The sequence below is a fragment of the Helicoverpa armigera genome, chromosome 5 (assembly GCF_030705265.1).
Source record: "Helicoverpa armigera isolate CAAS_96S chromosome 5, ASM3070526v1, whole genome shotgun sequence".
In the NCBI taxonomy this organism is placed as follows: Eukaryota; Metazoa; Arthropoda; class Insecta; order Lepidoptera; family Noctuidae; genus Helicoverpa; species Helicoverpa armigera.
The window spans coordinates 7,504,838-7,530,233 of record NC_087124.1 but is presented as its reverse complement, the minus strand read 5'-3'; the positions used below and the strand labels follow the sequence as shown (position 1 = coordinate 7,530,233).

Genomic DNA, 25,396 nt, shown 5'->3' with positions numbered 1-25,396 from the left:
GCGCCAGCATTGTTGATGTGGAATGGCTCGTAAAACTTATATGGTATGCGCGGGCATTCAACAATTGACATCAACACAGGACCACCCAGGAGATAACATTGACACGTTGTTTTGTCTTAACAATCGTCTTTCTTAATCCAGTGTTCGAAACAATCGATTGCTAATAAATAAGATGTATCTGTAGATTCTACCTACTTAGTTTCTTATTGGAAGTGCGTTGGCATTACACGAAGTTACAGCGACCGTTAGTGCGATGTTTTTTACTCAGGCGCTTGACAACCGTTTCGCTTAATGATTTCTTTCTAAGCGATGATTCGAAGACGTAAACCACAGTAACGTAGACTTACATAATCATTTTTGAAATACAATGAAAGGCTGCCGAAAGTAAGTCATTATTGGTGTATTCAAAGATTGTCTTTTTATACTCGAATCTTCAGTGAATGATTGTGCACGGCTATTAATGTACCTGGATGTAGTATCTAGCTCTTTTTAAGGTTGTTTTTTTATTTGAGAGAGCCGCATTATGTATTATTATTACGAGCAAAATGTTGCTAAATCCGCGCTTCAGACTTTTTAATACAGGTTTCCTCGAGATGTTTTCTTTCAGCTGAAAACAGCTATTGATGTCGAGAACCGTGGTGGTTTGCCGTGGTGGTAATCACCTTGGCAAAATGAACCCCTATGTCATCAAAGTGCATATATTTCGCGTTATCCATATATTTCCAAAAGAACGTAGTTTGAAGAACTCTGCTGCGGTATCCTTAGTAAGCAGGTAGATGCATTGTGTGGTTGTAAGCCTTTCACATCTAGGCATAGGCCTCATTTCTCACTTTTATTGTTTTGTTACCTTTTCGTGGGGGCACCGTCGAAAACTTTATTTAAAGTAACTGGTAACTAAAAGTAACCTGGTAATTAAAAGCCACTTTTTGAACAGTTATTTTATCAATTTTAAAGGTGTTGCAAAAAGTGACTGGGGAATGATAACGACTGTCAGTGTTTGCAAAATTTGTAACCAGAGAAGCAATTATTTACTGTACAAAACAGAATACCTAAATTTATTTATCTATGAAAATGCTATCGGGAAAATGAAGTTTATCACGTAAAGCCTCTAACGCCATCTCTGAATTCATAAGTTCAGCAGTTGAGACCGATAGCTAGAAGACAGCTGTTGGGCGGGCGGAAAATTGTGTATGTCGTGAGATGGCGGCCTCGGCGGCGGGCGGAACCTAAGGGTGCGCGCGCAACATTACATAACGGTAGCGGAGGCTTTGCGGGCGCGCGCAGCGGCGGGTGCGGGGCGCGGGGCGATCGATGCGCGCCCGGGGGGAGTCAGTCGAGCGGCGAGCGAGCGACATGGCGGCGCGCCCACCCCGCGCGGCGGCCCCGCGGCCCGGGCCGCGCGAGTAGGTCGCCATGCGCGATGCGGTATGAGGCAGCGCCGCGCCCGGCGGGCCGGCCCCCGCTAGCGGCGCCGCCCCCGCCATGCGAGCGCCGCCGCTGCTGCTGCTGCTGCTGATGGCGGCCGCGGGCCTGGCCGTGAGTCCGCTCGCGCGCCTCAACCCCTGGCTGAGCGCGTGCGACCTGGAGGAGGAGGGCGCGGGCAGCGTGCGCGAGTGCGGGGGCGCGGCGTGCGGCGGCGGCGGCGGCGCGCCCGACGCGCTGACGGAGCGCGACGTGCCGCACCTGTGCGCGCTGGGCATCGGTGCACGCGCGCGGCGCCTCGCCGAGCTGCGGCTGCGCGCGTGCTGCGAGCGGTCGCCCGCGTCCGCGCTGGACCGCGGCGCGCGCGCCGACGTGCTCGCCGGCGGGGAGCGCTGCGAGCGCGCGCTGCACGACCTCCTCGGTCTCGACGCTATGGTTGCGCGCGTGCACTGCGACTTTGTCGACATCCTCAGACGATACGACTGCGACCAGCCCTACTCCGTGCACACGTGTCACGAGTGCCAGGTGAGTGTCACCACGAGACGACACCGTGGGCTCATCAGCATGGCTGTTCCCATGTGTAAAAACGTTTACAGTGGTCTCCACAACAATGGAATCAATCAAAGTCATCATTAAAACGAAGCTACGCATGGAGACTGAAGTGTTTATGGTCCAAATAGGATACAAGTAGTTTTTCCAAGGGACATATGAACAGTGGATTGATGCAGAGTGATGCAGATGTTACCACTATCGCCGTGTGATTCAAATTCAGTCTACATACTTCAAAATCTGTTGGTGATAAATCGCTAATCCATTGCTGGTATAATCGCTCCGCTAGTTAGACTTTTATATATGCGTATATCGATCCATTTGGGCAAGACACGTTTCTTAACCTAAGTATAGTGAGGGCAGAGCTGGAGGTCGCGTGGAGGCTGGTGTCAGTGCGCGTGATGGATCCGCCGCCCAACCATTTGTCAGCGCGTAGTGCGCCTGACAGGCCCCACGCCATTACTGTGTGTCTGCTGATGAAAACTACCAGACTACCATTGATATAATAGGAACATGTGTTATTGTATTTCAGATGAGTTTGTCGTATGTTTTGGCCCAGCCAATATTTGGAGTACCTAATTGTTAAGAACTGACGATGACATGATGATTACAATTAAGGGAACTTTCATTTCATATGCATATCCAACCATCACACCTACACAAAGTAGCTGAAAAATTGTTGCATTGCATATAATATAATCATTCTATTACATTAGGTACAAATATTATTACCCTACAGCTTAAATGTATGATTCTCTTCATAAATATGTACCTCCTTTGGATGTCAAGATCCGTCCTCTCAAATATAATATATTGTGTTAATGCAGGGTTAATGCGGGCGCCAGATACACGCCCCTGTCATAGTGTAGTGCTTGAGAAAGAGGCTCCAACTAGGTTGGAATTGGTTAATCCCTCTCCGAGATAACGAAGATCGGTGCTCCCGATACTGTCTCACAAGACCGACCAATTAAATTCAGGGAAACGTGAATGATTGCCGTCATAAATGATCCGATTCACCGGTAATGGCCAGCAATTTCAGACCTACAAAAAATATGCTTCCAAAAGTTTGCTTATTGTGGAATAAAGGTTTTTTTATGGTATATCACGCGCGTCCCGGTATTGTACATACTTCCGGGAGAAAAGTCACTTGAAACCTTATGTAGGTCATGGTCTACCTGTGTGACACTGATACATCATAAACATTCAAGCTTTCACATCCTTACTAATGTTTTCCATGCGATAGTAACTATGTCTGTCTGTCTTTCCGGCTTTCACACCAAAACTACTAAACCAATTAAGACCTAAATGTTGGTAGACTAAAAACTAGCGTATGAAAACCTGCTTGAAAGTTTTCCTCTGACAGTCAAGCTGAATAACGTCATCCGATGAATCATAGATAGTAAACACATCATAAACTAACCATTCAGCGGCAATATGACCACGAATATTGATTGTGACCTACCTACTACAAAACTAACAGCCGACCAGTCAATGCGGAATCTAAGAATCAATTAGACGTGGAAAGTATTGCACATTTTTTAATTGCCTACATATGTAATTAATGAAGACTAAGTACATTTAAATAAAAATAAACCCATTCATGAAATGCCAGTACATGGAGCAATCAATCACAATACAATCTGATTTGACTTTATTTTGTATATTGATAAACAAAATAAAATAGGTACAATTACATTAAGTGATGCATGAAATTGCTACATAGGTAAAGAATATAAGCGAAGGTCTTTACACGTCTTTAACAGTATTTATTTTCGTTACTTTGACTTGCTGATACATCAACATAGAAATTATGTTATCTTCTAGATTCTTATCAGAAAATTAAGCAAAGCAATAATAGTTCATTCCAAGATATACATATTAGCTTATTGACCAGAATGTTGCAAGTATGGCTGATTGCTAATTTTGCCCGCTATGGTATCCAGAGGTCTTTTTATACCGTGTAGTACTAAAAAGTTTTTAATAGCACACGATTTATGCCGTCTATGTATGTATTCCCGTATATCTACACAAATATTAAGGCATTCATCATTCAAAGATCACTACGAAATTTTTTCTTCTCGTTAAAGGCTTTCCTCAAGGCGGACTCAAAAACTGTTTTTATTTTGGATTTCATTACCATTCTTATAGAAGTTATATTTCCTAAATCTTTTTCCTAGTACGTATTACTTACATAGAACCAATAGCAAGAACATTATTTTTACGAGAAACCATTGCATTCCATAATAGTCACCCATTCTTTACAATTTTTAATCACAGTATCGAAACGGTGAATTCTTGGGGTAATATTTATCCTCACAAAGGCAAAGGTAGCAAAAATGTGAGTACTGGTGGTTGAAAAAATTTAATAATGCAACAATAATAATTAATCTTTACCATTTTTGAAGCTCGTAATGGTCTACTAGTCATAAATAAATAATTACCTCATTTAAATATTAAGTGCAGCTTTTGTTTTTTAACATTTTTAAACCTGCGGAGTCTGTGGAGTAAATAAAACCGACAGTCGCAGTTTATAAATTTTATAGTAGGATCTCGGTTTAAAAGTTGTACAAAGTGGCTGACAAAAAGTATACAACCTCTCTTTAAGAGAACTTAAATTAAAGCTTGCCGAAACGCTCTGAGAAGATGGGAAAATGTTTCAGATGGTTTAAAAAGAACTTTTCCAGAAATTAATATTAGGTGGGTTAGTTTTTCAGCATCTGTGTAGTTTTGCAACTAAGGGTTTTTTAAAAACAATATTTTATATGCCTCGATCTCATATTGGTTAAAACTGCTTATCCACGTGATGAATACGACAGAGGGTTGAAATAACCATTTGTTTAATTATATACTAGCAAAGCCGACTTCCAAAAAACTTTAACCTTTACCTAATAAGCGTTACAGATCTTCCATATTCTAGCTAGATGATCCATTCCCTAATCTTCAATATCTGTTTTAAAATGCCAATACTAGTCCACGTGCAGTCTATAAAGCCGTTCGGTAAGAGGGCGCGCTGTCCACTGTTATTACTTTATTTTCTTTTATGTTACGTTTATTAAGAGATGCTTGTCAAAGGATTGCCTGAAGGTGGCGTGTCGGTAGCCATTTCCTCTTAACGGCGATGTCACCTGCAGTTGAAACATCTGAAAGCTTTCAACCGTTTGCCACTCCGTTAACCCCACCTATTTTTATTTTATCTGTAACGTAATAAAATTCACGGAAAACTGAGTAGCTATACTTGCTACTTGCATTTGTTTCGCTTAACAGATACTAGTTTGAAAAGCGAATGTTGTTTTAAGTAAGAACAATCCAATTCTTTGGCTAAAGGACCTCTTCTTTTTAGAAGTTTTTTGAGGGATATCAAACATTTTATATTTTGACAGATATTATGTTAAGTATTACAACAACGCAACAACAATCGTAGACTTTCAAATATCGGGTGTCAGGATCACCTAGTGACCATTTTAAATGTATAAAGGAGAGTCGCTCATGGCTAGATTTGGTTACTCATTCACTGGCTAACTTCAGCAAGCGTATCTTAATTTTGACTAAAGGAACTGTGGTGCTGTTACTATGGCAATACCTAAAGCTCTCCTATCTAAGGGCCATATAGTCGATTAAACTATTTGTAAGTTTATCTAACACACTACTGACTAATACTGGCCTTAGCTAGTTTCATGTTGCTTTTGTAATGAATGAAACGTGCCATTCCTGCATGTTACAGATAAGTTGCATGGTAACTGTATTTGTTTAATGAATTTAGTGTCAGTCCAGCTTGATGTTATAAACGCATAAAAGTGTGTCCACATACCATTTTACCCACTAACACTGTCGTACAAAGCTTTCGGCTATTTTCATCTCTGTATACTAAGTAGGGTTTATTCAATTCAGACGTTAGACCTTGAAATAATTTTCTTATGCTGTCTTTAGCCGTAGGTATAAAATAGAGTGCCTGTTTCATTTTGCATAATAGTCGTTAGGATAACATGCCTACGTGCGAGTGTTCCTAGGTACAATAACAAACCAAGATATGACGGAGCGATAGATTCGTATTGTTGATTGATAGGTAGTTTGTTTATGTACGGCGCCGATTCATAGCACTCATGTTGATTGCTCTATCCAGAATAGTTTGTATCCTTGGTTTTATTTAAATTGTATGTACCAACCTAGTATCTTTTAAAGCTTTTGATGTTTTGACCAACTTTTAAGAGTGATTATGCGATGTGTAGAAATGAGAGCCTCGTAGCCTCCTAGGTCTATAAAGGCTAGCTAGATTAAGGCCATGGATCAATCAAACGGGTTCGTAATACGTTCAGAAGTTGACCCCTTGTACTCATCAGTTATTGGAATTCGGAGATAGTTGACAAAAGCAGCCCCAACTGTCTGAGAAACAACAAATTGTTCTTAGGCAGTAAATGCTTACGTCCTGATATGCTGTGATATGTTTGTACTACTTATTTGGGTTTGTATCTGCAAGCTTTGATAACGAAGTATCACAACGTCTGGATAGATATTGATCACTGAAGTGCATTCGACTTATTAAGGCTCAAGATAGGCAGAGCCTAGACTTTGCTGGTTTTAATCCCTTAATGTATGGTTGAGTTTTAGCACTCAATGATCACGCCATGGTTTTGTTCTGAAAAGGTTGTTCTTTTTAAACTTAATATTGAATAAGATATTGTCGTTATACTGTAAAACTTTTCTTGAAGTGGAGTTTAAATAATAGTACCATAGTTAAAGAGCAAGTAAAAACTTTCCGCGACAAGATTTTCTCCGTAATCATAATTCACATTTGTTTGTTCGTCTGGTGTGAGTGCAGGTGTTTTCCGTGAATTAATTTAATATGTCAGTGAGATCCCGGGCCCACCTCGGCTCGTAATCACGAACACACCATATCCATTCTTGTTCCATTGTTTTGACACTAATGATTTACCGTGAGTGTGAAGTTTTCTTGTGATATCTACGCTCGTATTTTATACGTGTTATCTTGCGAAGTATTTAATTAGTGTGTTGATATAATGAGTATTTTAGTCTTGCGGATAGTTTGTTCTTGTTTGTGCGATGAATATTGAAATTATCGTTAATTTTATGGCCATTGAACCTTTAGATGAAACCTACTGAAGAAAATCCAAATTGAACATTAAAGTTTTATATATCATATCGTGTTCAAAAGAACGAATTTTGAAATTCATCTGCGATAGTCATTTTAAAATGTTTCAACACAATTTAAGTTATTCATTTTATAGTTTTAGCTGATCATCATCATGATATTATTTTAATTAAAACATCGTTTATCGTACATTATCAATGCGTTCCCATCGGCATACAGCCAGTGACAGCGACATTAACTAAAAACCACATCAGTGCATTGCGGTGAATGCAATTACGCCAGTAGGTACCTAACAAGTCATATCTGCTGCTTAGTCATCAACCACTGATTTTATTATAAAGTGATGAATTATATTGGAATTCTTTATAAAATATAAATTGTTTTCTCTGATTTATTAATCGTATAACTATTAATTCTTGATCGTGTGAAGTGTGACACTGTGAAAGTGTAAGATTTTAATAAATAAATAACTTACTTCATTTTTATGGAATTTCCTGGGTTTAGATGATCAATTGTTTAGCTATATAATATGTAGGATAATAAACTAACACTGCTACTTTGGGTTATAAATCTTGAATTATCGTTAACTTAGCATAGAGTTACTGATTAACTGTTTTTTGGAAATTCATAGTTAATATACCTGCATAGACCATAGACCTGCAGTCTATGGTCTATCGAAGCCCTACCCATAATAATTCTTTATTGAATGAAATCCATTCTTAAATGAAACCTAAAAATGATTACTATAAATCTAATCTATCAACTTACACATCATTCAGCCTTCCATAACTCTTCAAATTCATAAACACAGCAACAAACTCTAGCCAGCCAGTATTCTACCCCTCCTATAATATTAATAACAAAATAAGCAAGGAGGTCCTCACAAACAGTATGACAATCATTTAATTATTGTAATAGGAGAGGTAGCTGTCATGCGACATCCGCGCGTGTGCTCTGTTCATAATATTATTAAATGTAACCTAAATCTATCAACTTTCAAATCATTCAGCCTTCCGTAACTCTTCAAATTCATAAACATATCACCAAACTCTCTAGCCAGCCAGTATTCTACCCCTCCTATAATATTAATAACAAAATAAGCAAGGAGGTTCACACAAACAGTATGACAATCATTTAATTATTGTAATAGGAGAGGTAGCTGTCATGCGACATCCGCGCGTGTGCTCTGTTCATAATATTATTAAATGTAACCTAAATCTACCAATTTTCAAATCATTCAGCTTTCCATAACTCTTCAAATTCATAACCGTAGCACCATACTCTATAACCAGCCAGTATTCCACCCCTCCTATAATATTAATAACAAAATAAGCAAGGAGGTTCACACAAACAGTATGACAATCATTTAATTATTGTAATAGGAGAGGTAGCTGTCATGCGACATCCGCGCGTGTGTTCTGTTCATAATATTATTAAATGTAACCTAAATCTATCAACTTTCAAATCATTCAGCCTTACCTAACTCTTCAAATTCATAAACACATCAACAAATTCTCAAGCCAGCCAGTATTCCACCCTTCCTATAATATTAATAACAAAATAAGCAAGGAGGTTCACACAAACAGTATGACAATCATTTAATTATTGTAATAGGAGAGGTAGCTGTCATGCGACATCCGCGCGTGTGTCCGGAACCGGCAGTAGTTAAGTTCTGTACGGTGGGCGGATACCTTTTGTAGACCGTCTTCAGTTGGCGGTGCTCGATACAGTTTTATACTTTTTTCCTAGCACAAATTTATAATAGGTAGTGGATAGGATTAGTTCCAGTTATAACATGATAAAAGTCGTTTTGTTGTGTAGACCATTTTGTGATTTGTTACGAAAATTTTGGATCATAGTTTAAGGCAGCATAAAATATATTAGTAGCATGTTTTAAAACACCTCCACTTCATATTCCAACGATTGTATCATGAGCCCCTTTCCATGTATCAAAAGAATAAAACATAGGTACACCTGATCGACATCCCTTTACTTTAATGTTATATGTAAATGTAAAATATTCAGAATTTAGAGTGAAACTCCTTCCCACTCCGTATGTAATTGAAGCTTGCTTGCCGACTCGATACTTATGTTGTAGACGTACATTCGTAAGGTTAGATAAGTCGTCTCGAGTGCCGAAATCACCTAAAAGCAAAGTACGGTCGCGGGGGCCGGCTCCGAATGAAGTTTCATTCAAAAACATGCCTCGGATTGAGGTTAAGTGGCGGTGCGCATGCGTGCCGGCCGCGCATGCGTCCTGCGCCGCTGTCTCGCAATGATTTCACCTACCTTCCGTAGCATTTTGAATTTTACATATGTTCACTCTTGTCACAGATATCGCCAATTTATTTTTAATATAGTCCCGGCTTCGTGTCCATGTCACCCGATGGTGTTATAAACTTGCAACTGAAACGTTCGCACGGCACTGGATAACCATTTTCGACTCACAACTAGGTACCCGAAAGGGTTTTATATTTAGCCGTATTCAGGAGTTTCATAGAAATTCAAAGACGACCGTGTTAATGACGTTATGCGGATAACACGTTCAGAGTTGAAGCATAGCCTTTATTTGTGAATGATAATTACACACTACTATTTAGGTTAAAAAGATATTCTATCCAATAGGCACTGAGAAGACATAAAAAGTACATAGCAAGGCATTAACCAAATGAGCTGTCTATAACAAGAGTTTAATAGATTTACGCAAAAATAGGGTATTAAAACATTAGCCGGCGACACCTCGCCAAATATTCGAGTGGTACTGTATCCGACACAAAGGGAACAAAAGGCACGGGAATTACGGTTTCAAGCCTCTAGCGGAGAAGTTTTGTCGAGCCTTCATTAAAATCTGCGCTTATGTAATTAGATATACTTACGACTCTCAGTTTCCTCACATGAATTTGCCGTGAGAGATGTTTCCTCGTACAAATCACGGAACGATATTATTATTTTTGAGACGGCAAATGTTTCTTTTGATAGCATTTTATCCAACGGACGCACTTGACGACGCCACTCATGTAGGCTCTTTAAGTGTACCCCTACAAAAGTACTCGATGGAAAAATAATAGGGGCTCACAATTTGAAAGAAATGAATATTGTGCTCGAACGTACTAATTACTCTTACGTAACATGTTACTTTATTACTTGAAAATGTTTTATGTAAATATAAAACACATACGTATTTATGTACATAGTTCATTGTAAAATAACTCTTTTTTCAGTAAACAGAATAAGAGTGGAAAAAATAAATATGAAAAGTTATGTATCCTTCAGCATTACAATGTAACTGGATAACTGTATCGTTATAATACATTGTATAACATTATACCCGGGTGTTACGACGACTACACCCGACAATTTCAGCACGTGAAATAATGATTGTCATTGTCAGCGCACGACACTCGTCTCCACACGTCGACACTACAATCTGACGACTGATTCTGTCGCGAGCTTCAGAACTACCATTAAATATGTAAATCACGTGCTCTACATTAAAATCTTCACGCTAATGCCTTTATGGGATTGACCTAGAGAGCTCACTCGGGAAACTAGGGCTGTTTGGTGCTTTGTATTTATAATAACTGATTTTGAAGTGATGCCTTTTGTAGCATGGACATAAGCAGATGATTTCTTCCATCTTTATTCTGTTTGTGACTGTCACCGATAAAGATTGGCACCCATAAGGCATTGCGAATCGTGGTCGCTGAAACGTCCCCTATAAAAGAAAACTAAAACTTTAAATGCTGGCGTCTTAAATTGTTTACTGAATCCTACTAGCACAAGTTATATTGAACATAAAAGTCTGTTCGATTGACGATACATAAATCACTCAGCCAATACCAAATCGCTGACTAGCTAATCTTTTTCAGTACGATATACCTATAAACTATTTATTGTATAGCCACGTCGACGCAATAGAAGAAAACAGAGTCCGAAAGTAAGGGTTAACCAAGGGTCGCATTTATTTGATTGTAGGCGTAACTAAGAACACTCGATCGGTATGATTGGCGCTGTGTAAAAAGGACTATAGTGGGATAAATTTTCCTGTTAGTAGAACGGTGATGAAGTCGGGTCGCGGGCCGTCTCCAGCGAGCGACGGCGCCCTGACCTACTTGCATTACGACCCACATTTACACACACATTCGGGAATTTTAATATGACTTGTCACCATTGAGAGAGACTCGTATTGTTGGAGCTGTGTATAATAACAGACTAGTGCTTTATGTATGGACCTAATTAAGTAGTGGAAAAAAACACTTGTTATTGAGCTATTTTTTGTTTGCTAAGTTTACCAATTTGCAGCAGCATATACTGTAAACGTTATGAAAAAAATAGAATGTTATACCTATAACCCGAAATATGAACAATGAGTAGAAAAAGTAAGTTACCGGCATTCGTAAATTATTCACTTTGTTCTCACATTTGTTTCCATAATAACCGCGCTTTGGTAATATTTAAGGGATAAAAGTGTCCTGTAGGTACTCAAAGGTAGAATCGGTCAATATTTTTGTCTGTAGAAGATAAAAACATTAAAGCCAAATCACTATATTTTCTTAGTTATAAGAAACCGTTACTCCATGTCTCTTAGCAGTAACGCGAATGGTAAAGTAGCTTGTTCTTGAATGTGAAGTGAAGAGTCACTGTGGGCTTGTTTGCATACACGAGCATACGGCAACTTCGCCACAAATTAGTGCTCTTGTAATAGTTTCCTCTAAAATATTAACTCTATACGTTTACTGCTGCCAATGTTACACACACATTCATGAGCTGGGTTATTGGGTACTTGAAATATTTGTATGAAGTGAGATTATGGGGAAAGTTAAAGATGAATATTTCTATTGCTTAGATGTGTCACAGTTGGCTTAGCAGACTGTACTTTTTATATTATTTTGGATTAGAAGTTCTATGATGCTGCTTTTCACAGCATAACAAAAAGCTTCCCTTCCTTAGAATAAAATAATTAAAATTAAATTAGATTTATTAAGCTCACGTGCGTCGCAAATAATAATGAGTTAACCAGCATCGTAGAAAAAGGGCCTGATTGTCAATTAAGTATTCAGGTCAACATCATTAAAAGCGTCCGAAAACCGACAAAATTATGCCATAAAATGTTAAAACAAAAAAGAATACAAAATCCGATAACAAGCCTTGCAAATAATCCGGCAGATTGTCACTAGTATTGTGATGCAAGCCACTCAGTGACGGCTTCCCGAACTGCGTCAACGCGTTTACATAGTCATGTTTTATTAATGCGATGCATAAATTACTTTGTGCAACGCTCGTTTAGTGAGGAAATTACCGAGCCTTACTCTTAGTGGAATACTTTGGAAGCCTTCCATATTGACACGAGACCGCGGCGCTTTGATTGTTAATTTAAACTGCTAGGGCTTCCCGTACATGATGGGTTCATGTTTTGGAAGTGGCATAAAATGGTTACTGTTGTTTCAGTTTTCGATAAGTTTAGAGAGGGAATGATGATGGCAGATAAATTACTACTGGAGCCTTAAGCTTGTATTTTGGTACGATATTCGTGTCATAAGTAGCTATAGATTTGTTACAGGTTGGCTGATTTCAATTTTAACCCCAAATAAAATCTGTCAACGTTTTCCCAAAAAGAGCCACAATATTGTTAACATTTATTTATACAAAATGGTTTAATATATCGCTCCAATTTATAATACAAACAAGTAAAACTGTAGAGGCGAGATTGTGTCATTTTTTCACTGCAATACATGTGTGGCGGGCTTAAAAATGGTCTCACTTTTGACGGTGGCGTAAAAAGTGTGCGAAATTTGTGACTGTCGCGTGTTACGAGAGCTTCTAGATACGAGTTACGTGCAAACGTGGCTTACGATAACTCGTAGTGAGGCATGCAGGCGCTTCTACGAAATACTACGATAAATCAATATGTAGTAATTACTGGACGCTGGACGGTATCGGGCCTTGAAACACACCGACATAGTAACGTTTATGCAACGAGTTCAAGGACTTTTGCTCTATATTCATTTAATTTTTTTATACTTTTAAACGTAGCTATAAAATGTATGTATTATTGAACTGTAGGAAAATAATAAAAGCTACCAGCAGTCGGTAACAATAACTTCAGTCGATATCATATTGATCCGGCGTACTCTAATGACAGACAATGGAGTAATCAGGCCATGATAGCGTCAGGGAAGATTGCTATTGCTCCCCTCTCCAGCAGGAATACTACGTATTGTAGGAATAACAGTCAGTTAGATATTCCCACTATTAAAAATAACAAACAATTGCAGCGGTACGCGTAAGTAAACACCGTCCGCCGTCCATTAATTTAATGAAGTGAACTTAAAACGTATAAACTACAAAGACCACAAAGTGTGTCCATGGTTTAATTTATTTATCAACGTTCGCTATGTCATCTACTTTTATGCTGTAGAATGATACCTATTAACGCCTGTCATACAGTTGCTGTGTGGTAACGAGTTACTCATTATTTTGAGAACGTTATTCAACAATTTATTAATCGTAGTAGTAGTTTTTATAGCAGGTAGTAAATTAAAACATTCAAACCAAAATCATAAGTAGTATGTACATATAATTTAAGCCAAAACAAAATTATTTAGGTCAACAGTGGTAGATCAGTCACATTTTTTGTCAATAATCCTGCGGAACCCTAAAAACTTTATGTTCAAAACAAAGACTAACAGAGCTGTAGGTAACATGAGCTAAGTTGCCGAAAGTTTCTCGTTATAATTAGAGGGTGGCAGGTCGCGAAAATTAATACCCTCTCTTTTTGCGGCGGCTGCGAGTTGCGGGCGTCCGCCAGCTATCTTAAAACGTATAACATGTTCCCTCGCATCATTGTTGTATTTAATTACCATCCGCGGATAACTGCAACAAATTACGTGTGTGTATGTGTTAGTTTATGTTGCTATGTAGATGTTACGTACATATGTTGCAAAGTTGGCAGGCAAGGTTGGTCGTATGGCTACGAACAATGTAGCACGGAGCTCCTCGTAGCACTTCGTAGCGTCGTAGTCGCGCACGTAAAATGAATCACTCTGCTTTGTGAAATAATGTGTTTGCCTGCATTTGTATATGCAGGAAGGCTCACCATTTGTTATTTAAGTGTTTGTGTTTTATTTTATATTTTTTCATTTTTAACATTGTGTAAGATCTGTGACTGAAAGATATCATGGTTAGCCATTTATATAAACAAGATGACAACAAAACTTATTTGGCTACCTTCTGAACAAACACTCCGTATCACGTTTAACCACACACGTTTTAAAAATCTGTTGGAATACGCTATTAATTCAAAAACAATACAGAATTTAAACGACAATATTTTTAAAAATCAAGTTAACGACGCCCTCGGCACTGATAAAATATAATTGCTTTATATTTTCCGTGGCAAGCGATATGTGAAAATTGGTGGCGCTGGTAAAAACGAAGCAATTATGTAACAACGTCAGCGAATTAGTGTTTGTGTTGGCGCGAAGCCAAGTGCACGCGGCTGCAGAGCGATGCGGTACCGCGGAGCTGTAGCGACCCATGTCTGATCAAATAAACATTTTATACTATGTATTTACTAGCTGTTGTACGGGTCCATCAACTGCCTGAGATATACACACATCTCGTACAGACTCTTCAGAATACCACACATCATCTCCCGAGCCTTTTCCCAACTATTTTGAGGTCGGCTTCCAGTCTAAACGGATTCAGCTGATTACCAGTGTTTTACAAGGAGCAACTGCCTTTCTGACCTCCTCAATCGAGTTACTCGAGCAACCAAATACCCTTCACTGACAAAGATGTTAAATGACAGGCGGAACCTACAGTTTAACGTGCCCTGGGAATCATGGTCATCGGTATCCAAGATATACTTAGAAAGTAAATAAAAACTATGAAAAGTTGCGTTGGTACAGCTGGCTTGACCTGGAATCGAACCTGGATTCCTCAGAGGGCCACATATCTCCAAATTTTATCCCAAACAATTCAGCATACCCATCGATGCATACATCCGAATAAACTTTCGCGTCTCATATTGTGCTTTTCTGATGCGCCCTCCCGTCCCAAACACGCCATCATTCGGAAAGGGGCTCACTCTTAGATCTGTCACTTTGATCATATGTGTGTAGAGGCCTTTATAGCATTATCCTAATTTCATTATTTTGTTTTTCTTCTTTTTGCATGTCAATGGTTCATTGCCACTTTATGGTAAGTTGGTACACGTGTTAAATTACCACTTCTTTAGGTTTGATGAGGTCCTATCTTGCATGCGTCACGCTTGGGTAGATTCCCTACACTGAGTGCGGGTAATTATATCTGCTAAATGGGCAGGGATTTTGTTATTTTCTTATAGGCGAAGTTTCAAAAAAATATGTAAATTAAATAATGTTACATATGCAGTTGATATCCCCACAGTATTTAATGTAAAATGTGTTCTGCAGAAGCAGTTTTACGTAAACATAAGAACTTTATTACTTCAGCATGTGTGACTTTCTCATTTGAAAAGTCGGTTAAAATGTTTTAAGTAATAATTTTACAGTAGTCAGTTGCAGTGCCTTTTTCGTATGTTCATACGTTTTTCCGTAATATAATATTTTAATCTTATATAACGTGTAGGGAAGTATTTTCTGCAAAAGGATATACATAAGTAGCTTACGTTTTTTACAAAGTATCAAAGCACAACTTACAGATCGACAGAGCTACTATCACAATTATAATATGTATAAGGACAAATAAATCAATTTTAAAAATATATATAAAATCTCATATGTAACCATAAAAAGTAGCCCTTATTTTACTCTACCTGATGTTCACGAAGAATATCAGATTTTGAACATACGATGTAAACAAAGCCTGTTTACCCGTCGTGTCCGCTGTTAGCCGCCCAATCAGGAAGGTCTAAATTAAAGCGCTGTTGGTTCCGAGAGGTTCCTGGTAAATTATGTCATGAGTCATCGCGTGGTGGGTAGGAGGAGGTGCATAAAAACAGGCTGCACGAGTGACGATGTATTGTATAATTAATCGTCCGACACCCTGGCCAGTCGGGTACAACAGGAACCTGATGACTGGCTGAAAATTTAAAGTCGCAATAAACGTGGAAGTGGTTCATGAAAAAGGTGCCTTGAGATTTAAAGATGAGAAACAATGAGGACGTGATTTTTGACATAAATTTGTGTTTTCATAGTCATAGAATTGTAGCATTTTGCTATTTTTAATGCTATCATATTAATCGAAAAGAAAATAATGTTCGAGGAACACGACCATTTCTTGATAGATTGACATTAGCAAGCTACCATTAAGAAGTGAAAACGATTAAATAAATATTTTTATATTGACGAAAAAGATTTCAGAAAAAATCCAGATGACCATGTAAAATACAAGTTTTTCTAAAGTTGTAGCTGCTAGAAAAATTAACTTAAGTAGTAATTAAAATACGTTGTAGGTTACGCAAACATTCCAGGAAGTTGACGGCAGCCCCTGTTTACTACGATAGTTCGAAGAAGTTCTCATGAAGTAAAGCGTCGATAACACTTCTCGTTAAAGCAATTTGTTAATGAGTGTGTAGTTATTTTCTTTCACGATCTGTTTGAGGAAAAGGAGCCAGCGGATATCTAGTCCGAGTTCCATATAAGCACCTACGTGAAGAAATGATTACGTGTAGATATATAGGTTTATATGTTATGACCACGTGTATTTATATTAATTGTTTGTTTATCTGGAAAAATAATATACAATACTAGCTGTTTTACCGCAGTTTCACCTACGTCCCGTGTAAACTACTGCCCGTGCCAGGATAAAGTATCCTATAACTGTGAAAGAATTTTTCAAATCGGTTCAATAGTGTCGGAGCCTTTAGGGTCCAAACCAAGAAACAAAAAACAAATCCTATGTATTATATTAAGGTATAGAGTATGGAGTAAAAGATGAACTGATTTTTTTGAAAGCGGTATGAAATATTCTCTTGTTCAAAATGTAAACTTTATAAAGCAGAAGATTTTTAACACACTTTGAACCACAAACAGTTGCCTCATTCACATTTTACAGTCGAAAAGTTATAAAAGTTCGCCTCTATTGGAGATCGGTGAGTGAATAAATCGAGTAGTCGAGTAGAGCGGTAATGTATGGCGCTCAGTTGAACGGCTTACGGCGCGCCACCCGCGCCTCGCGATCTCCTCTAATTGGTAGCTTAATGTACCAAACCATGTGTAATGTCAACATTATTGGAACACCCTACTTTTGCTGTACATCGATTATGATTGTGGTTGTTTCCGTCAACTTAATTTATTGGATTATGTGTAGCTATACGTAATCTTTTAAAAGTTTTAGTTGCATCTTCTACTACGATACAAAATAGTTTCAAGCTATTTAGGCTCGAAAGGTGAAATCAAACTGTCCAGATAAAATACTGCACCAAACCTGATGATATTACCTATGTAAAAGCATAATAAAATTATATCTTTGAAAGCTACTAAACAAGCTAATAGTTTTAATTTCAATGTAAAACATTTGCCGATACTTAATTTCCCACTGGCAAGCAAATTGTTTAAAGACAATTATTATTGTGGTGTCGACGCCGGCTTCACTTGTAATGCAACGATGGGAAATAAGGCTTCTCTCGGTCTCACTAGAGCACACAATTAATTATCTACGGACAAATACTTTCCGTGGAAAATGCCCACCAATTGCGGGAGATTGCTGTAACTATCAGGATCTCAGTATTACATTAGGTACAGCACAATTACTGGCTTTTAACCCACTCGTTCTCGTACGTCTGCAGTCAAGTTTATTTTCCTATTATCAGCCCACAAACGTCCGTTGATGAACTTGAACGTCGACCGAGTTGACCGCTGACGTTAGACACCACTTTAGTATTGCCAAAACTAGCTCACTACTAAGTAGGCTAACATCAGAGATGCTATAAGTAAACAGGTGTGTTGTGTTACTATTTCTGAGACCAAAATATAATTTTAACCTATTCACACGTCAATCAAACTTTATTTCTATCAGTGCTCACTAAAATACTACGAAAAACCCGCAAATTAAATAATAATTTGAAGAATCCTTATTGATGGTATAGGTCACCGCTATCAACTTATTACAGTATATCAATTTTTAACGAGGGGCTTGAAACCGTTGAGTTTAGATAGAGTGTAGCGCACACAGACACGCGGTGGCGTCCACACGTTGTGTGTGTGTGTGTGTGCGGCGGGCGCGTGGCTCGGCCGCTCTCCTGCACGCGCCACTTCTTCACGGTAAAAGAAACACTTGAAATTCGTCTACGCCGCTCGCCGCTCGCCTCGCCTACTTTACTTTAGGCCCCGTTCAATTTAGAGCCGACTCGAGTTAGCTAGTCACGTTTCGATTTTACTTACATACTTTCATATAGGCAGCCTTCTTTTGCCACTTTTATACAGGAAATATACGAACATCATATTCAATACAGTCATTGTCTCATCCGATAAGCGCTCTACAGCTGACTGTATTAATTAAATGAGACTGATGCCGTATTGTATGAACAGAGTCGGCTTTGATTCGTTTTGTACTGTGGTATGTACTTTGGACCGTATCAATACAGCCATTGAAAACCAATTGGTACAACACCGATAAGTGGCAAAGAACAATCTCTAAAAACCTTTAACGATCGAGATTCTGTTCATTTTTATGATAATTCGGGTTGCTCGGGTTGTTGGAAATAACAACGATTTACTGCGGAATAAATTACTGTACCTACCTAACTACAGTACAATCTGATTTTAGTATTTAAGATCAGCTAATCTAGTAACAAGTAAGTTACGTTTATTGAAGTTAGCTTTCTTAGTCCGAAATTAAACATGCAAGCTCGCATAACGTGTGCGTTTCCCCGTTTCGCACTTTACCGGTAACATTAAATAGGCCATCGTTCTGTTTGAGTTGAAATCATAAAAGTTGTTCTCGTCTATTAATCCGTGGCGCGGGTGTGGGCGCAGGCGGGGGGGCCGGGTGGCGCCGATCAAACAGGCCGGGGAATCAATATGGCCGCCGCCCAGCTGATCCGTGACCTCCGCATCCCGCGCCCCCCCGCGCCTCACCCCCGCCGCCGCCCGCCCGCCTCGCCGCCCGCAAACTTGACGCTTCTCTTTGCAAGTTTTCTCATGACGATCTCGATGTAGCTCACTGACTATGCTTATACCGCACTTATACCCTCTTATTATTTTTCCGCCTAAACAGGGAAAATAATTACAATCAAATTACAATGTTTCACATCATTACTGGCTGGATAACGTTTCTTGCTTGTGGAGACTTCGCAATCTAATCTTTTATTCAAACAAAAAATTGGTTTGTTAAAAGTAAGTATTAAGAAAATGGAAATGAGAACTGTTTTATTAACATCCTTTTATCAAAGATTTGGGGGAAAGAAAGTAACCTAAATGTAAAACAATAAATGATGATATACTTATTTATATATTTTGTGTCTTATAAAATATTGATTGTAACGGTAATCTAAGAATAAAAATAAATAAAAAATGCATATCAAAGACACAAAGCTCAGCGTTGAACAAAATCAGGAAAATAATATGAACGCGGCGAGTCGTAGCAGTTTGCTACGAAAATAGGGTTACGGATGTGCTACGGCGTAGGCGACACCTAAAAATATTTAAATGTACAATGGATACTGCAGGTAAAAGGGGGGAGGAGTGGGGGGCGAGCGGGCAGCGTTCGAGTCTAGTGTAACGGTTCTTGGAATTTTAGTAGCCATGATACGCTACGCCGGTGCAACTGAATGAAGGTCACACACTGAATGAACGCTCTGTAAGGGTGTAATGCGTGACGAGGGGATTTCAACAATCCTTATTTAAGTTCATCATTAAAGAACAAGGTCAATTCTTATTAGCGCCAGATTTTTTTTTCAAAATATAGCGAGAGATAAAAGTGCATTAATAATTAAACCAAAAATATTTATTGGTCCACATACAATTTTGGCTGGCTTATTGAATTGAACTATCGTTAGGAACAAAGTTTGGGACAATCTTGTGTTGATAAATTGATACAATATGATCTGGATGTAACTAGTTATTTTATGCAAATATTTAGATTCGTAGCTTTTGACCCTTTTGAAATACATAGTTACTAGAAAAATAGTCATTCATTTAATATACGTCCAGTTGGTCTTGAAGTTAATATTTTCCTATTTCTTGGTTTATCCTCACCTCAACAGTTGAAAAGCTATCGCTCGCATCCTTCGTACTTTATTTCGTTACTTGCCCTGATTTTACGAGAGGCAATTATGAATGAGCGTTGAAGCATAAGACGATTAACAAGGTTAGTTTGTAAAGTGCGGTTAATTAAAAGTTATGACCCAAACGGACAGCGGCTGCATCGCTCCATAAACGTCCTCTCGGTTATAAAAGTTGATGCTGTATTCGCGTTATCATGGTTATGATGATGTTTACTCGGAAATTACATTTGGAAATCACTGCTTTCGGTCCGCAGGCAAACTGCATGTTGTCTATAGTTAGTGGTAGTATACCTAAACAAATGATGGCTCGTTTCATGTTAAGGCATTGAATGACGTTACAATATTGAATGTTAATTATCATTTCTGTATTTGCTTTACAACTTCAAATTGTCTAAATCCGTCCGTGTTTCTGTGGGAATAAGAAAATTCTAAAGTATTGTTTGACGGGAGGCCCACGGCAACTGTTAACTTATACCGGATTATATTATTTCCACTCGAGTTCATCGTTTTACCATCTAACTTTAAACTCGGCTTCTCCTTACAATCTTATCACTGCGTGCAACTTTAAAATTGATGTTTTTCTTCCATTCAGTTGACGACTTTAGTTTTGAAATGTGTTTTCAAGCGAAGTAAAAATCGTTTAACGATCTCTAGCGCACTTTGACGATAAGTCTGTAAAGTAACATGTTTCTTATTATCAGTTAAACGGTTCTCATGTTCCTATTCAAGATTTAATATGCGTCATTAAACACAGAGTGACATGGGTGAAGAGGAATCCTCTTTTTAAATAGGTATTTATCGGTATCGAGTATTAGAAGGATCAAAGAAGATCACGTTCACGTTGCGAGTCGTCTCAATGGATTGAATTACGCGGGATTGTGGGTAATCGATATGATATCTATTTATTAGGGTGATTGTGCGATGCGCGTGTGAGTGCGCCTTCGTTGGGACGAGCTCCGGGGAATAGCCGGCTGCCCGACAATCTCCGCTGCTTGCCCCTGAGTTTTGTAATCCAATGGATAAACAGGTGTTTTATGTTATACCCTTAATATGAGTATTATGCATGGTGGATTATATTTACGAATGAGTTGTCATCGCAATAAATCTTTAACAAATCTTCGTAGTGGTTTTACGGAAAGTCTTCATGATATTTTTGTCGGTTTTGAATTTTGTCTGTTATAATCGATTATTGTTAAAGCACTCGAATAACGGAGTAAAGTGGTAGCGCTGGATGCTAATATGTGGTTCCCCGATGTTAGGATTGTTTTTGTCCTAACTCTGGTACACGCTAATAAGTTTCAATCGGTGTCTCAATACATTGCAATAAATCCCAATAACCTCTAATATACCAGTTGAAAACTTCGCTTGTGCTTAGTGTAAGGAACAAATTCGTCGAACAGTGATTTGCGGCCAAGCACCACCACCGTCCCTAGTTAACTTAAAATTCTCTCGAAGCGAACGAGCGAACGGTTTAAATGCAAATAAGATTACAATTAGATATTTAGATCCTCGCACAATCCACTTATTTTGAAACAAGGTTTTTAATACCAGCATTGGTTAATTAAGTATTTCATAGACGATACTGACAAACAAGCTTGTGTTAAGAAGAAGCCAGCTTCAAAGAGATGTGATTCAAAATATCTCTCAAGTATTGGTGTATATTATACAGCGTTCCCCAATGACATTTCATGAATCAGTTTTCAAAATGAGGCAAGCGTCCAATGTGGAGATAAACCCTGAAAACCTCCTAATTAAAAACATGTAATTTTAAAGGTTCAGACATATCTACATAAGGGCTATAGCAAACATTATTGTAGCTAAAACAAATTATGGCATACCATTTTAAATGTACGTATCATTGTATAGTGTAGGAGTGCGGTAATACGCCTCGCAAAGTATGTGTCGGTTGCGTTGGCGAGGCCCTCGTGTCGTAATAACGGTGGAGTTCTCTCGAGGCACAATGCCTCGCCCGGATTACTCGTCAAACAGCTCGAGATGTCGAAATTCATAAAACTCACCTTTTTGATACGCGCTCGAGAGGCTCGTCGCGATGCCGCGCTCTCCACGTCCTCCGGCGAATTGATTCCCACCCCCTGTTTTGTGTTTATTGCTATTTTTATATTACCATAGCAACATATGTTTTGATGACCTTTCATCTCTTATCGATGGCATATATATACTTTTGGTCAATTTTCTTAATTATTTCCAGTTTATAATTTTATAGATGCAATTGCAAATTTACCTTACTCGTACAGTCAGCATCAAAAGTAGCTGAACAAATCACCATTTTCAAAAGTGTCCGACATATTAAAGAGCACATCATTTCTTAAAAATACATAAGAGTATATAATTTACTTATCATCCTAAACTACAAAAGTAGATGAGTACTATAGTAATTATCGGTGACACGGTGTTCAGCAGTTTCAAAAATTTTGTTTTGTACAGCTACTTTTGATGCTGACTGTACTACTTGTATAAAAGTACCGTAGTGCTCATCAAGTGTTGAATACTAAAGCGAAACTAGTTCTGATATAAAAACTGCAGTGCAAACCAACAGGAGAATAATTGTTAAAATTATCCGGCAGAACATTCCTGACCCGGTTTCCAAAACAGAGCACTCGCATAGTTTCGCCGCATCCGAATTCTCCCTCAATCATGGGTGATTTGGCAGATACATTGTGCACTGTGAATATGCAGTCGGTAGATTCCTGGTTATGAGAAGGCAATCCGTAAAGCAGCAACACCGGTCACAACCCGCTTGACCCAAAAACCCGGTGGAGTGGCGCGGAGCGAACGATCGCGCCGATAGCGCGCGACTCGGCCGCGGCGAAGCCTCAGCACTAGCACATGACAACCGCATTGGCTCGTCTACTCAACACACCTACATGAAGTAGACATTAATTAACGAGATATACTTGCAAAGGCTGAGGCTGTATACAACGACGTGTACACCGGGCTCGGAATGTCCATTAGTTTGTATCGGTAGACCCGCATGTAGATATTATTGTCCATGGTTTGGTCGGTATCCTAAATCTATTTCATGGCTGTTGTACCTTCTAAGAATAACAACCTAAGAGAATATCCTTGTTTTTCATGCATTACATGGTTCCATAAACATGTGAATAGTACCTACAAATAAATCGTCTATATAGGTATCATATTTTATTGAAAATACTTTAACAAATGTTTATTAACTAAAAGTAACTTTAAATTATGCCTACATTGTAATTACATCTCATCTCAGGTCACAAAATGCCATGGTGGCCTTTTTGAATACAATCAAACAGAAATGCACTCCAACACTTTTCTCCAAAATTGATTACTAAAGAGTTTGGTATGAATGAACAAACGAACACGCTCACACACAAAGGGCGGAAGTAAGAATGTTGATTAGTTTGTTATCGTCGGCAGACTTGCAGTCGAGGCACGTGCCACCGATTAATTTAACATTATCGTTATTCAATATTAATACTTGTTAAACACAGGCCTTGTATGTGTGTGTGGTCGATTTATTTTTCGTATGTCATGTTATAAGTGGTTTTAGGTGTGTCTTTTTTTGGAAAAAAATGCAGATTATTAATGGTGCTTAAGTTTAGTTCAGTCCTCTGCACTAGCACTTTCACGGACATTTTATTGTTTACACTTATAATAAAACCGCAGGAAACTATTTTGTAAAACTAATAACAGTCATCAATGTTCATTAAATTAATCAAAAAGCAATGCTAAACAAAAACGTATTTCATAGAGTAGCAAATAGTGAGCGCAAGCAAAACAAAACAATGCGATCATTATCAATTAAAGGCCGATGCATAATAATTATTGAATTAATTGTGTATTTACAACGAGTGACCGCACCGGCCGCTTGACCACTCGCCTACACGTCTGCACTTCACTAATTAACATGATACAATTACAAAGGAATGGCTTTCACTGCATTTCAGTGTATCATCGCTAAAGCTGGTTGAGCTGGTTCGTTAATTAGAAGATAGTGTATGACACTTTTTTATTGTAGAATGTAATTAGAATGGCGTTTAATCTATTTATTACTTACACGTAGCATTCTTAGTATTTTATTAATCATCTTTTTTTTAAATTGGTTATTATTATAAACTATCTAAAAAGTAGCTATTTGGATAAATAAATTGTGTAGCAACGTATTCCTATTTCCACTTCCAAATATTTGTTTGCTTTATACGTCGAATAGTATTTCAAGCTGTTTTAGTTTTGAAACGCTGTTTGATATATATATGTACTTGAGTTTATTCTAGTTTCAATCTGTATATTTTGCCTAGATACTATGTAAAATAAGTATTTTTCTGAATGTTACTTTTATTCATACAAAAAAGTAGCTATGCGAGAAAGGAAATCATAAGATTTAACAGAGAAGTAATATAAAATTTAGAAAAATCATTACATTTCTGTAAAAGAAGTTGCAATTTTATTTTACAAACGATCGTCTTCGGTGCCATAGTTCTTGCAACTAAGCTACATAATGCCCTATCAAGGCACTTAAGTCAATAAACAAGTATTTTTCAAATAGAAAAAGCAACTAGATCACAAAGAAGAACTATTCAAGTAATAATTAATACCCCGCTTACAATTTGATCAGTTTGTAAATACGCGAACGAAGGATGTAAACAATACTCTGCCTTCCTGTTTAAAATAATGCATTTATCGTGTAAACTGAACTTGAAATATGTTTCCAAGTTTATTGAATTTCCTTTCAAGTTTATTTGTTTGAATATGAGTACGTGGTGTTGAAATTAATGGATGGGTTACGGTGGTTAGCTATGATCAATTACTTATTGACCAAATGCGAGGATTTGTAACAAAATTGTGAAGGAAATCTGCATATTCTTAACCAAAAAAGTAAGCAAAAAGTTTGATGGTCAAGCCACAAACTTTATGGTTTTAGGCCATAGATCGAGAAAAGTATAATTGAGTTTTACTGTAAGAAAATTTCTCGATTACGGCTCAGAATTGGAACTGTGCCCAGTAAATAACGATAGGCGTGCCTTCTATCACATTGAGACCTAATACCGTCATTGAAGAACTGGGCTATATGCGATAGTTCCTCTAGCCATTCCTCCGCGAATTATTATGAGGAA

The 25,396-nt window shown here is 38.2% G+C and overlaps 1 protein-coding gene across 1 annotated transcript in view; it reads left to right on the top strand.

Annotated features, from left to right (window-relative positions):
• Positions 1-522: 522 nt before the first annotated feature.
• The window catches only part of Mid1, a 42,187-nt gene continuing 17,313 nt past the window's right edge, over positions 523-25,396 (top strand). Inside the window, 1 exon segment of the mRNA XM_021328111.3 lies at positions 523-1,947. Coding sequence (XP_021183786.3) covers positions 1,483-1,947 — 465 coding nt within the window. The 5' untranslated portion in view covers positions 523-1,482.